A 14756-nucleotide genomic window follows, 5' to 3' on the forward strand; every position below is an offset into this window, starting at 1 on the left:
GCCAACACTTCAGCAGTTGGCAACAAGAAATGTCGAATGAGCCCAAGGAAATTTTGGTTGCAAAATGGGGAAAATACCCGGATATGGTATTAATTATGCGAAAATTATTGTAAAACAGAATGGGTCTTTGGCTTCTGCAAGTCATTAGAAACATGTATTCAACAAACGAATTATTTGAATGGGATTGGAACCATTTTCCATGGCTTGCAGCCATTTATTTACAATAAAAAAAAGCAGGTAAGCCTCGTAAATTAGCATACACCAAAAACTAAGCTAATAGCATCGATAAATCGCTCAGCACCCGATTTGCTCGATATGCAAATGCAGCAAGCAGGCAAACAAATTGTGCGATAACCAAAGCTAATTGGAAATTCCTGCAGGCAATGGCAGCCCAAAAGTGAAGGCAAGCTCAATGGAACAGAAAATATAAATAAATACATATATGTACATAGGTATGAACAGACAACTGCTGCATGAATCAGGTCCGGGAACGCAGCCGGATATATTTATCCATATATTGACATGCAAAGCTTAGAACCCTTCAACGATCGGCTGACGAAACGGCCAGTGTAATGGGCATAAGACAAAGCCATTAATCTCCGCCCGCGATCGCGACTGTCTGCACATCTCGAGACCCGGCCAAGACATTGCCATGCCCACTGCCAACTGGCAACTGCCAACTACCAACCGGTGGTGCGGCTTTCGGCACACGGCACTCCACGGTTCATTGGCGTCGGGTGACAAGCCCACCAACGTCATCGGTTCGTCATGGACTCCACATGCTGGAGCTCGGGTCTGGTTCGAGCCTCCAGCTAAGCAGGCCCAATGAGGAATTCCCTTCTATATGAAACACCTTAGCCACGTATTAACATTCTTTAATCAAAATGGCATGCTAAAGTTACTGATGACTCACTTGGGGAAATCCGCTCATTGATCACAAATATTTTTCTTTTTGTTCACAATAGCAACTTAATTAATTGATTACTAATTTATGCTTATTGTATGGTGATGCTCTGCATATTGCCAACTAAATAAAACGCACAGTTTCTAATGATTTATTTACTTCCTCTAACGTCATTTGCATGAGTTGAAAAAAGATTGTAATAACAAGTGTAATATTTTAGTGCTTATTTAGGTGTTTTTTTTAGAATTGTGTCTCTCAAATGACAAAACTCTCATAAAGTGGTACATAAGTTGGGCGATTTTTATCTTTCAAGCTTCACGTTAAAAAGTTACTGCTGCTGCCACTGCAGTTTGTGTTGACCTTCAAAGTGGACACAGAAAATGCCCACAGCGCCGCCATGATTGTGCCTAGCAACGAAAAACTTTCCAGCGGGTCAGCGATTTCGTAGCGAGTTCGTTGCCTAAGTCTTTTGTCTGAGCCAGAGTCTAGACGAATTTATGAGGCGTGACCGGCATGATGCTGCCTTTACAATAGAGCCATCAGCCCCGATCCCGCACCCTTTCTCCGCCAATAATCCAACTTCTATAGTCAATGGGCGAAACCAGAGCTGAATCGGCTAAAAATAACAAATGTGCCGCAATTACCAGCATAAAAATTAAGTTTGGGAACAAATGGTACAGAAATGGACTGGCCCACGCGACCGTCAAGCGGTTGAGAACGCCCCAAAGGAATAATTTGTGCCATAAGTTTATTGATGTACTTGTGTGTGTATGAGTGTGTGTTTGAGATGTGGGAAACACTCGAAATTACCAAAAATTTGCGGCTGTCGAAACAATAATAATAAAAAGTGAGTAGAACGAACAGCAGAGCAGCAACAACAGTAGAACCAGGCACCCGGATTCATTATTTATGACTCCCCATTTTTGTTGATTTGGTTTTTTCATACATTTAATATTTATTGATTTCTCTGCTGGACAGCGTTGGGCAGACAAGACGCATTCATCACGTGCGTCATTTAACAGTTCAATTGATTTGAATAAAAGCGCTATTTATAGATCCTGACTGCGGCCTGGAACATTATTATTATAATGGGCGCCCAGGGCGAACAAACTAAATTTCCCCCTAATCGCAGTGATAGTGACTCACATTCTGGCAGCAGCCAGGCTTGCGAATTATCTAACCACATTTTGCTGTGGGCTTTCTCTTTCCCCTTGGACGTTTATCAACCGGTTGTGTCTTCTAATTGGCAGGCAGAAACCGAAGCGGATATATAAACTGAAAGCATTTTGTACTTTCCAATTTATAACAAATAAAATTCCACATACTCGTATTAAGTTCAAACCAAAAATCCGGTTCTGCTGCGGGTTCTGTTTGTTTCTGTTCTGTTCTGTTTGTTGTTCTTGACCGTTCGCGCCCTCTCGCCAAACAATTTGTTACAATTTATTTTTGGCCATTAGCCGCCACTCGACTCCCGCCATGCGAATTTCGGCAAACTTTTTGCGCACTTTGCATTGTTCCCCCTGACAGTAATTTATGATGTTAATTGGTAATTAATTAAGTGAGGCATATGATCGCATGACACAGTGCCCACCCACTCAAAAGATGATTAGTTGGGACTACGCGCACAACTATCCCAAAGCCATCTCCTTTGGCCTCCACCCCAATCTCCATTGCGATGGAGAAACCATTCATTAATTGGGGACCGCTGGCATTTTGCGACTGCTTCTTTTTCTACGGTTTGTTAAACACGCTTCGAGAAACGTTTTAACTAATTAATGATCTACGCGAATTAACAACTAAGCGGGGCGTATCAAATGTCTCTACTTCTTCCTAGGTTTCTGAAATATAGGGGTGGTTGGTTGTGCAACCCAAGCTACTCAATTGAATTTTTATTTTACTTATTAATATTTAAAATGTATTTAAATTTGTTATACATTAGACTTTTCATGTTAAGTCCTTTTATTTTTAATGATATTAAATATTAATTTAAGGTAGTAAATGTATTGAACATTGGGCTTTTCATGTTAGTCCTTTTACCGCGAACTTTTCGCGTGTCACGCTTTCATCTCGAACCTGAAAAACACGGCACGTGGCAAATAGCATGCGAAAAACAAAAACATTAAAGCCAAAACAACCAATTAGTTGCCAAATTAGTCGAATTCATTAGACGATTGGTTAGCACCTTAAAATTATACTAAGCTCAATCCTAGTAGCAAACCGACAAATACACTATTTATAAAGAATTCATGATCGGCTTGGAAAACGAGTTCACAATTTATCAGATCATTGACCCAGAGAACTACTGAGAATTCTGATCTGAATTTGGGTGTGGACCCTAAATCACGATGAGAGTCCAAAACCGTTAAAGATAAGTGAAGAAATGCCTGCAATCCAGTTCCACAAACATGTTCAGCTCCAATAAACGAATTCAATTTAAATTCCTTTTTAAAGACAGCCATAAAATCCGAGGAGTTACCTCAATTATTTGCAGAAGATCAAGCTGGTTTTTTCCTACGGCTTGAATGATCGATTTTTTGGGTTTGTTGTTTGGCTTTCACTAACTAATTGGTATTAGCATATTGAAATATATTAAGATGCTGGGTTTTTTCGTTTTCATGTTGTACGATCTACAAATTATTTTTATTTGCTTGCATTAGTTTATTGAGTGGTTGGAAAATGAAGAAGAACTCACATTTAAAATGTGAAAAAGTGACAAGAGTGCGAAAGCGAAAGGTTACTGGTACAGTTGAGAATGTTTGATTAATTGAATTTGCACTTGGAGAAGTCCATCTCAGGATGCTGTTGCTTAAACCTGTAAGGGAAAGGGTAATATATTAGTAGTACAGTTTTAGAATAGCTGTGTACTTGTACTTACTTCTCAAGTATGTCCTGCTTTTTGCGATCCTCACTGGTGGGAAGACCCATCTCCTTCTGCCGCTGATCGAACATCATCTTCTCCACCATGCTGCGCGTCTCCCCATCCAGATCGGAAAGCTTGGAAGACTCTGGATTGATCTTGCGCGTAGATATCTCCGGATCGGTTGTGACCAGGCGGCTCCACCAGTTCATCTTGTTGATCTTATCGAGAGTGATCATCACGGTTTTGCTGTCTTGCAAGACCCACACGGACTCCTCCTGCTTCACCTCGCCGCACAGCTCGCCATCGATAATGGGCTCCTGACCTTTGATGCCCACCTTCAGCGACTTCTTTCCAATACTGACGACTAGATCACGGGCACGTAGTGCGAATGATACGTTAAACGGAATCTTGAGCTGTAAAAACCAAAGTATTGAAGCTTATTAGATTTGTATAAATACTCAGTCAACAATTATTACTAGGCAATATTCTTTTGGCAATTACAATGAGCATCTGAAACAATGTAAGTCCATTAAAAATGTTGCTTGTGCTTTGCCTTTTGTCATGCAAAAGCAATTTCGTTAACGACAATCAAACTAGAGTAGAGTGGATCGGATTATTCAGGGGTTCTTCATGTAATCAAGCTTGGAGTGGCAGCTCTTGTGATTAATGATCGGATTTGTGTGTACATCTACGGAGATTCTTTAGCCAGACTTTGCTTTGGTCATTGCACAACCTTGGCGGGCTAATAACGATCTCTATAAATAACCAACTGCAGGGGCACGTCTCTGCATCCAACAATACAACGATCCAACGATTCAACGATCATATCACAGCTGCCACATCTGCCCTTCACCAGATCAACGGATCGAGGCTTCCTTTGTTCAAGGACTCAATGTAGAACGGGAATTTAGTTCAGCTGCCAGTTCAAGGACGTACAGCGGTTCTTCAGGTCCGGTTAAGGGAGTTAACATCGATTCCTCAGCCTCGCAACGAGGAGCTCTCAAGAATGTCGCTCAACAGGTTGCAGTGGATACACGCGGAATAATCTGACACGTATTTAGAATCAGTACTCTCCGAAATTAAATTGCAGTTTGCAGACACCTCGTTAAAACAGTAATATGCGATTTAATAGTAATAGCAATCGAAAATAATGTTGTATTAACACTTGTAAAGAAGGCCTCTCTTTTCGCTCTGTGTAAAGAAGTAAAGCAACCTGCGGATGGATTTAAGCGGCTGCTTGGCCAAGTTCACAGCAATTACAGTGGCGTCTAGAATTATGTGCCACGGCTGGCCATTAATTATAAATCGCACGGATACATGCATACATTAACACCTTTCCCATTAGCTCGCAGCATAATTAAAGCCCAGAGTTATTAGACAACTGGCTGTGCAATCAATTAGCGAATCGCATGTGGCAGAAACAATGAGGGGTAAGGTAAACCTTTAATTTAAATCTCACGACGCCGCATCCAACTGAACCAAGGACGCTTTCGTTCAGTTCAGCTCATGATAGTCCATAAACTATCTAGTGGGGGGCTTTCGTGTGGGCAGTCAGCCAAGGTAGTAGCACCTGGAGTTCTTCTTCGCGCAGCACGCGGCTCATGTCATCAGAAGCTCACTGATCGCAGCTCATGTGGGTGGCATCTTCATCACCAGCAACCAGCAACCAGCGATCGCCGTTGATAAAATGTGTCAAAAGCTGAAACTGAAGCGGATGCCAATTGGAAGCATTGAATCGTACGCGGATGTAAGGCGGCAATAAAAATAGCCTCGCAGAGTCAGAATACGAAAAAATACCTGGAGACGTGGGCAACACGCCACGCTAAACGCTTGACAACAGAAAAAGTCATTTGGACATGTTGGCCAATCGTTGCAGTAATTTAGTTGAAAAATGAAAAGAATTCGTTTAGGTCTTGGACTTTAGAAAGGAAATTAATACCTGGACCATACCAATGCCTTGCGTTATTTGCTTGGCAGCAGGAAATGTCAATTAAAAATGTTAGCTATTCATTTCAATAATTTGTCTAAAGACAATTATTTATTTAAGTAACACCACGAGCTGTAGTACAGAACTAATGAAGGGTTACTAAAATGAATGTACATGACTCTAAAATGAAAGGTATCAAGGGACTCACAATCTAATGGCCAAATGTGAATGTCTGACTTTGTTTTTGAAACTGGAATTTATGTAAAACTTATTAAGTAAATGTAAGCTTTCTCAAGGGAACCGAAGACTTGAAAACAAACCCATTCTGCACCGCTGAAGGTTATGCAAATAGCAACTTAAAGAACACTATGCTCGAAACTAGGAAATTTACACAAATCATAAGTCAGCAGACCCGCTGACACCTACGGCCATTAAATCACCTGAACAGGTGGGATACCCATGCAAATGATGAGGCTCGAGGAAAAACAATAGACCCTGGGTAAAATGTGAGCTATGAAAATGAAGCTGTGCCACCAAAAAGGTAAACACAAAGCTGAAGAGTCACCGTCAGTCAAAGTCAGAGTTCGTTTTTGAGTTCAGAGACAAGCCTAAAAGGTGTCGTGAATGAATTAATGAATAATAACAAAAATTGATGACTGCGACGACGGCAGAAATAAGATGGGGGAAAAAAAACATGCACGAGACTTGGCACACTTATCCAAGTGAGAGCGGATTCGCAGACTGATCGTCTGACAGTGGGCGATTTTATGCAAATCGATCGATTCCCGTCCTAATGTTAATGCTTATACTCGCCGGGCTGCACGTTATGCCTCCAACCAGTTAATCGATCAATCAAATCGCCACAGATTTGAACCAATTCGCACCGCTTCTCTCTGTGTAAACTGTGTAAAGTGAAAGACATCTTTGTCGACTGCCGTTTGAAACTGCTATTGGTTGCTATCTCATTTGGTGATGTTGCCTCTGATTAATTCTATAAAACTTGAACAGCATTTCATTTTCTTTAAATATCTAGCCGCAAATAATTTATGCTAAAAGATGCGATCCGGTGCCAGGCACCACCAAAAAAATGAAATAGGAAAAAAGAATGGTCGCAACAACAATACGAGTAGCGATGGAACAACAAACCGTCCATTTAAACAAAATAAAAATCGAAAAAAAACTGGCTTTGCTGATGGAGTCGAGTGCTTAGAAGTGTCTATCTGCGGAGTGTTTTGTATTCGATAATGTTATCACACAAAACAGCTGAGTCGCCCCATCTTGGTACAGTGAAGAAATAATACGGAGTGTTTAATTTATGTGTCTGAAAATTATGAACTTCTAACTTAAAACGAAGAAGAGAGGTCCCACGTACCTGGTTCTTTAGGTAAACACTAGTCAATATAGTAGTAATCAAATAGAAACATAATGCTGTAATTAACCAAAGCCAAATAAACCTCTATCGAAGTGTTTATCTTCACGAGTGCCTACTGCCAGCTCATTAAAAGCGGCTTAAACTTGACTTATTTGTGGCTACAAGTGGAGTGGACCCCTAAACATCTCAAGACTGAGGGAGATCGAATCAAAGTCGAGCGTGGCAAATTTTTGTTTATTCCTTTCCATTTAGAATTGTTTTGCGTTTAATTCTGAAACTAGTTCCTATTGGGAACGTCGCTCCACTCCACTCCACTCCAATCCACTGGATCCCCATCCCCACAATGCTCGGCGTACAATGAGCTCTAGAGTGGCTACAATAGAATCCGTATTGACATTTGCATGGTAAATGAGATTTGAGAGATCGATCTGGTAGCCATTTGTTTGCGCCATAAGCGGATTACAAAGCAAATGATACTGAAAACTCTATCCGGTTAACCTAGTCAATTTTGGGGGTATCCCATATAATTAACTCTATAAGGTTTCCATTTTGGTGAGAAACGAGATCTTATTGATACAGTCAAAGCTGAAACTGTCATCTTGAATGGGTTCGCGTAAATTAAAATCTCAGAAAACGTGAAGAAGCTTCGAGAACAGTAGCATGATGGAAATTAGTGTTGTGTCTGACATTCGATATCTTTAAAAATGTAAGCCTGTTTTTTAAACCCTGCTAATTTCATAATTTAGGAACTTAGTTCTGTTTGCTGTCCTACTCATCACACAAGTTGATTAATGTACTAAAAATATGTAAAATGGGTTAGCATACCTATCGAATTGTAAAATATTTCCATATTTTGCACATAAGATCAGAGAATTTATGCTGCTAATAAATTAACTTAGTCTATGTAAGACTTCTAGGAATCGAGTCTATCGTAGATCTAGGAGGATTGATTACATATACTTTCAAATAACTTAAGAGAAAAGTTATTTCTAAAAGTATTTGAACTGATCTCAATGGTAAATTCTCTACCAGGAAACGGAGAACGGATCCAAAAGCGGTTAATTTACTCAAAGGCTTTGTCAGGTTGAATTCTTTGTTAGCGTTTTGTTTGGGCTTCCAATCCACAATTTTCGAACAGCACCAAAGTTGACTACAGCGTGATTTATAGGAGAAACCCATTAAGAGGTTTATAAGCTAAACAAGTGTTAAATGGTCGAATCAAATATCAGTTTCATTTATATAACCGCAATTAAAGGCGAAAATTGAAATTGTATATAGAACCAACAGGCAATGCTCTTCTTTGATGAGGTATCAGTAAAATATTTATTTAGTATTTCCGCTTCCTTTTCGAATGAGTCAAGCCGTCAAGAATTTCGCATGGAATTCAGCAAAACCTTAAGATTCTACTTATTAAATACAGCCCCCGAGGGCAGAATACCCAAACGTTTTCTATACGAAAATTAAGCTTTAATAGCCGCAATCAGAGAAATACTGGTCTCGGGCCCCACACAAATAAGCGTGGCAAACGTCAACGGATCTATCTCTCCAGATAGCTTGAAGGGATTTCCCCGTTTACCACGACAAAATTATCAATTCTCACAGATATTTGTTTTTCTTTTTTTTCGTTAATCCCAATTGTTGTCGCCCAAAATGGAACAGAAATCGCTGGGCACGTAAGATCCGTCCGTTTGTCACCGGCGTCACTGGAAACTATTTTGCATTTTTAATTGTATGCATGGAAAAAAAGATCGCCGTTTGTTTGTCTTCGGTTTTATATGGCGTTTCGCGATGAGGCGGAGGTGAATGGTGTTGGTTCTATTGGGGGAATGTCTCGGATTGGTTCGGCCTGCGATCTATAGCAAGTGTTTGGTGTTTGGCTCCCATTCGCCGTCATCCCATCTTTTTAAGTGGCAACGTCCCTCAATCTTTGCCTTCTCAAGTGATCTCAAAACACCGCCTGGTTCTGTGTCGATTTATACTCTTTGTTGCTAATGCGATTCGCGTTCGCGTTCGCCGGAGAGTCCATTGCCACTGCTCTGGTAACTGGCCGTGTCAGGTAATCTTTGTCAACTCTCCGCTGATTAAATCGACCAGGCTCGAGCAACCAGCACTTCACCCATACCAAAAGTACAAAGTTGGAGCTGGCGGCAGGCCACTTACTTGTCTCACTTAAAAGGTGATAACAAGATGCTCGACAGCAAACGAAGCAACAAAAGTTATTGCCGAAAAAAATTAGAAACATTTGTTGCCTTTTGCTACCGAGAATGACAGATGGGATGGAACTCTGCGATTTAACCCAAAGCAAACAAATTTGTAATAGAAATGTTGGGTTTCTCTCAGAATTTATTGTTTATTTAACCAATTCCCACTGATCGTTAAAAGTATAATCGTATAATAATACGAGATCAGTGGTAGATTAGGAAAACAACTATTCCAATTCGATAACAATTGTTGGGGAATTTTGGCAATTTGTTTAACTAACTCCGGCAAGAGAAACGCAAAAAATTTGGGTTTATTCAAATTTATTAATGAAAAACCAAAAAAGTTTTTTTTTCTGATGACTCACGTTGTTTTCATTGCGTCAATAGTTTGAAGACATCGGAATATTCTCAAGCCCAAAGGTACCAAAATGCAAATTTGAAAACTTTGTAAAAGAAAACCTGATTAGGAATTTACCGAAAACTTGTGCATCCCCACCTAAATATCATGTTTTGAATTTCTCATTAATGAATTCATTTTTTCAATTTTTGATCGCGTTGATATAAAGCTTTTGTTGGCATCGTTGACGTTAAATGCTTTCTTAGAACTTGAAATGAACCAAAAATAGACTTGCTTATTCTTCGTTAGGATATTTAAATAATGGCCATATTATTTATGTTACCATAAACCGTTGATTTAATAATGGAACAAGTATTAATCAAACATTACTGGTCCCTGGGAACGATGCTACAGCAAATGGGCGGAGCTGCCTGTAAGGTGGTCAAGGTTTGCCCCTAATTAAGTTAACATTAAACTAGAATTAGGTTTTTCCCGCAATCAAATTGTGATTTCTGGGCCATCGAAACGGATCTTGAAAACGCCCACACGCCAAAAGCGATCAAGGGCCCTTCACTGAAGATCTTTGGAGCCAGAAATACCCAGCACCAAAAGCCGAATTGCAGCTTAATGAGCTATGAGCTATGAGCAAAAGGGCGGGAGGCTATAAAAAGAACAGCCAAAAGAAAGTAGGCAAATCGCATGATGAGGTGATCAAGCCAAGGCGAGCAGTCCAAACATCAAAGCCGGCAACAGGCCCCCATCAAACATCATTGAAACAAAAGAATGGCCAGAAAAAGTGGCCAATCGTTCAGGGCTATATAAGTGTGTGTACAGTGGAAGCTATTTTAACACGAAAAGATTTCTCGGTATCCTCAATGTAAAAAGAAACTAATTTTATAATATTTTTAGTAGCTTAGACCACCCGCTAAACTAACTTAGCTAAAAGTTCTTACTAAAAGTGATAAGAATGTGAAAGGTTTAATATATTTGAAATACTTCAAAATGTCCTGCGACTATCTTCCTTCTCGAGTGACTACTGTCGCAGTGGCAACAAACGAGAACCGCCGAAATATTATGACATGCAAAATCCGTCAGGAAAGCCAGCAACAACAATCACTTCCACTCGAAAAGGTTTGCGCATCGCGCAGTCGAAGCCGACAGAGGCAGCGACAGCAACGCCGCGTCGCTGCCCAGGTGGGCAGAACTCAGGTGAGCAGAGATCTTACCTGTGAGCCCGACTTAGCCGCTAAGCTCGCTTCAGTTCGATTCTTGAGGCCGTTTAGATCGGTTCTGTTTGGCGACACGCGCACTGAATAATTCGTCGCTTTGGGCAGAAGACGTGAGAAGAAGGAGTATACCGCCAATAAAGTACGAGAAGAATTGCGAGTGGAATCGAATCGGTTACCCCAAACAGCAGCTTGATCAGCTGAGTGTTTCGCGAGCCGTAATTTAAATAAATTATATACATCATAAAAGCCCAATTAAAGAGACTGACAACCGGAGCGAGACTCTGCTTAAAAATACTCCAGATTGTGATACTAATTAGCTTAAATTGTGTGTGTGATAAATTTGTGTAATAATCAAACAAATCCCGAGAACAAAACAAACAGAAAATTGCAAATTAACAAATGTAAGTAAAGTAACAACGCAAGACGACACATTAAGTAAACCAAAAATAACGCTGTGTAAAAAAGAAAAAACAAATCGAAAACTGGCCAATCAAGTTGAATCAATACAGTGTGATAAGACTTCCGCATGCCTAAATAATATTTACAATAAATAAAACGCAAGAAGCAGCACGAACACATTTATTAACTTCTGCGCTGTGTAAGACAAACGCACAAAACTCACAAAAGTCTCGAACAGCAAAATCAAACAAAAGACTGAAGGCACAAACTTGAAATGCAACTTTTTTACTTTAGCTTCAGCTAATAGAATTCTCATATTTTTTGGGAGGACAATTGATTGCCACAATTACGTCAAAAGCAAACAATCGGCGAAGCCTTTTAAAGAGAAAGGCCCCAGATTTAAAAGCTTGCCCACAAAAAATAAAACTGTCGACTAGCCGAATTAATATTAAATACAAATCAGGCTTTTAGCCAACCCAGACCGGAGACCATAAATATCAAACAAGTTGGCGACCAATGCAAAGCAAAGACAAGTCGAAAGACAACTCGAAAGTTCAGGTTTTTTGATATTGGATTTTGATTTCTTCTGACGCTAGCACCACAAAACGGCAGGAACAGGGGGAACAGAGAACTGGGGCTAGGGAAGGAAGACTTAAATGTGTAGCGCAGATATTGTGGAGCACAGCGAATGTGCTGATCGTGACACGATCCCCAGCTGGGGAGATCAATAGGGAAGATCAGCAAATTTCGCTACCTCAACAATTACAACAGTCGAGTTCCCCGACTAACAGGTACCCATTACTAGTCTGAGTCTATCTGTCCAATCGATAAAAATTGTCCAAACCACTAATATAACAAAAGAAATCAAAACATTTTTAAGAAGTGTGGGCGTGGTAGTTTGCTTACATAAGTCTTATATAGTATACCCTTTTACAACCCGAGAAACGGGCATAAAACTTTTATAGTTAAAGGTCATAATCTAATTGTGTACACATTTCTATTCTCTTATTTAATACTCAAAATAATGTCTAACCAACTGCTTTTGCTTCCCCACAGATGCAGGACTACTGGCACATTCCCCGCGCCTCGCTGGCATCCTCCTCGAGCTCGGCCATCAGTTCGGCCAGCTCCTCCAAGTCCTCCAACAAATCGCATTCGAATCCGCCTACCCTGAACCAGCGCAGTTCGCCCAGTAACAGTAGCAGCATTAACAATAACAACAATACAAGTGCTGCTGTAACTGCGGCAGCAGCGGCGGCTGTTCTGGCTGCTGCCAAGAGGGGATCGAGGAGTTCCCAGGGCTCCAGCGACAGTAACAACAGCACGCGGGTGAGTAAGCCGAGCCCACGCAGGCTCCGGTTGTGGAGAACCAAACCGTATCGAACAACCGTGACTCAACAAACATTCTCCTCTTTTCCATTCGAATTATACAGAGCGCTGCTTCCGGCTCACTGCTGTTGACGGCAGCGAATCTGGAACGCTTTGCGGAGATCCACAAGAAGCAGGAGCGCCACAACAAGATGCTGATGCCCAGCAATCCCTCCTCCTCAAACTACAACGCCAACCTGACCCTCGCTAGCGGCAAGGATGCAGTTATCGCCATCGAGGGTCAGCAGTCGTCAGCGGCCGACGTGGATCCCAACTTGCAGTATGTGAAAACCAAAGACCTGGATACCGTATCCATTGCTAGCTCCATGCACTTCACGATGGTCAATGGAGAGGGTGGTCCGCCGAAGAAGCCGAAGCGCGGTCTCTGCGATCGGGGACGCCAGGTCACCGTATTGATAGTCAGCATGAGTACCATCTTCATGCTGCTCATCATGGGCATGGTCTATGCGCTAGAGAGTAAGTTTACTATAAATCCGCTGTGCCAGCTAAATTCTAATAACTATTCTCTTTCTAGTGCGCGCCCGCGACATGCCCAAGAGCTAGGATTTAATACCCCAACCTAGCCAATTAGTTTATTATTTATTGTATTGTCTTTGTCCCCCATTATTATTATTATTGTTATCGTGTCGTCTTGGCGCTAGTTGTATAAGATATTTATTTAAAGATTGTTTGGATGGAGTGTCGAGTCAGTCGAAGCTGGGAAAATTCATTAGTATTAAGCGCGCTATGCTATGGAGACAGAGAAACATACAAGAAACTAGATCTGGAGCGGATCGGATCGGATCATCGCCGCCTGGTATCGGATAATGCTGTACTTTCTGGTTAGCAAATAAGTTATTTATCCCTGTGATATGTTTAATAAAGTGAATTTTATAATTGTATACAAGGGGTTGGTGAATCACACCTGTCGTGGGTTCAATGACTTGGGCTTTCAGTTATGACCGCTGCCTAGCAACCAGCAACTAAGGTATTTGGTCAAGAAAACTGCCCTTGTAGGTCATTAAATACTAACAGCAATTCAACAATATTTAAAAAAAACACAAAATTAAGATTATGATTGAAGATCACCCCTGGCCGGACTTACCTCTACCTCCTGTAGTGTTTGTGTCCAGTTGTACTTGTCCAAGGTGCAGCCATTGCCTGCATTCGGCAGCAGCTTGCCCACCTCACTCTTCTCGGAGTCATCGTCCACTTTTTCGATGGGCTTGGATATGTCATCGCGATTCGAGGCAGCTGGCTCTCCACCAGCGCTATCCAGCAGCTGCTGGCGTTTTCTGTAGAGGATTTAGATTGTATGAGTCGAGCGAAAAGGTAACCTACTAGTGCTTGTGATACAAAATATTCAGGTAATCTAAAGGCCGGATAAGAATTAAAGTCTTTCCATGAAAATGAGTATTGTGGATTTTTGCAGGAACATCAAAGCTTTTGCAATGTATCTGAGGCCTGAGTCACCTAGGTATTTTAGTTATCGATCTCTTTATGATCTCACATACTTGTTCTCCTCCTCCTTGATAATGGCGGCTGCCTCTTCGTCGGTGATATCACATATTTTGTTATCGTCGATTTCCTTCTTGCGGGCTTCCCTTTCGGCCCTCTCCTTTTCCTCCTTAATGCGCTGGGAGGCTTCGCGAGCCTTTACCTTCTCGTTGTGGGCACTGATGGCCAGCTTGGACTCCTTGTTGAACACATCCAGCAGCAGTTTCTCCCACTCCGCCTGCTTGGCTCCCGTGAAGAAGTCCGTCTTGCGGCGCAGAAAACTGGCCAAGGTGCCAAGAAACTGCAATATAAAGAATAAACAACGCAATAAGCCAAAATTGAAACAAAGTTGTGCTCTTTGTTGTTGTTTTACATCGGGCACGCCACCGCGATGCTTTTCGGCCACGGCCAGCAGTATATTGTCAAACTGTCCTTCCTCAGCAGACATTGTTGGTATTTGTACTGGTGGCAATTAAAATCCGTTTGTTTCTGGACGCTTCGATTCGTTTGAGTATTTTATCTGAAGTTTAGCTGCCGACCCGGCACATGTAGAAATAATGTGACCTGTTATCGTACGTCAAAAAATCCACATACTGAAGCAAATATACCGACTGGATACACAGCAGTCAGCATTTGAAAGTCAGCAGGGTTGCGTGTAACGG

At 41.4% G+C, this 14756-nt stretch overlaps 2 protein-coding genes across 4 annotated transcripts in view; one reads left to right on the forward strand and one right to left on the reverse strand.

Annotated features, from left to right (window-relative positions):
• LOC6534404 (cell wall protein RBR3) overlaps positions 1–13499 on the forward strand; it is a 27031-nt gene extending 13532 nt beyond the window's left edge. For 2 of the 3 annotated variants that reach the window (XM_039373830.1, XM_015195135.3), the window contains exons 2-4: positions 12286–12558; positions 12663–13074; positions 13133–13499. In XM_039373830.1, the coding sequence (XP_039229764.1) occupies positions 12286–12558; positions 12663–13074; positions 13133–13161 (714 nt within the window). In that variant the 3' untranslated portion in view covers positions 13162–13499. Of the gene's footprint in view, positions 1–9639; positions 11232–12285; positions 12559–12662; positions 13075–13132 lie in introns of those variants that run through there. The other variant, XM_002095046.4, reaches the window with a different exon arrangement.
• LOC6534403 (nuclear migration protein nudC) lies at positions 3542–14657 on the reverse strand. Its single transcript, XM_002095045.4, has 5 exons — positions 14468–14657; positions 14112–14395; positions 13703–13892; positions 3780–4177; positions 3542–3716 (listed from the first exon to the last, which is right to left on the reverse strand). Exons 1-5 carry the CDS (start codon positions 14540–14542, stop codon positions 3665–3667), a joined length of 999 nt encoding a protein of 332 aa, XP_002095081.1. The 5' UTR covers positions 14543–14657; the 3' UTR covers positions 3542–3664.
• Positions 14658–14756: the final 99 nt, after the last annotated feature.

This window comes from Drosophila yakuba, chromosome 3L, assembly GCF_016746365.2.
Source record: "Drosophila yakuba strain Tai18E2 chromosome 3L, Prin_Dyak_Tai18E2_2.1, whole genome shotgun sequence".
NCBI lineage: Eukaryota > Metazoa > Arthropoda > Insecta > Diptera > Drosophilidae > Drosophila > Drosophila yakuba.

Bases quoted from the DNA above. Each gene is read 5' to 3' on its own strand.
- LOC6534403 (XM_002095045.4), bottom strand. From the start codon at position 14,542: ATGTCTGCTGAGGAAGGACAGTTTGACAATATACTGCTGGCCGTGGCC. The intron at 14,396-14,467 runs GTAAAACAACAA...TTTATATTGCAG, and splicing joins ATCGCGGTGGCGTGCCCGAT to TTTCTTGGCACCTTGGCCAG. The intron at 13,893-14,111 runs GTATGTGAGATC...AATCCTCTACAG, and splicing joins ATCAAGGAGGAGGAGAACAA to AAAACGCCAGCAGCTGCTGG.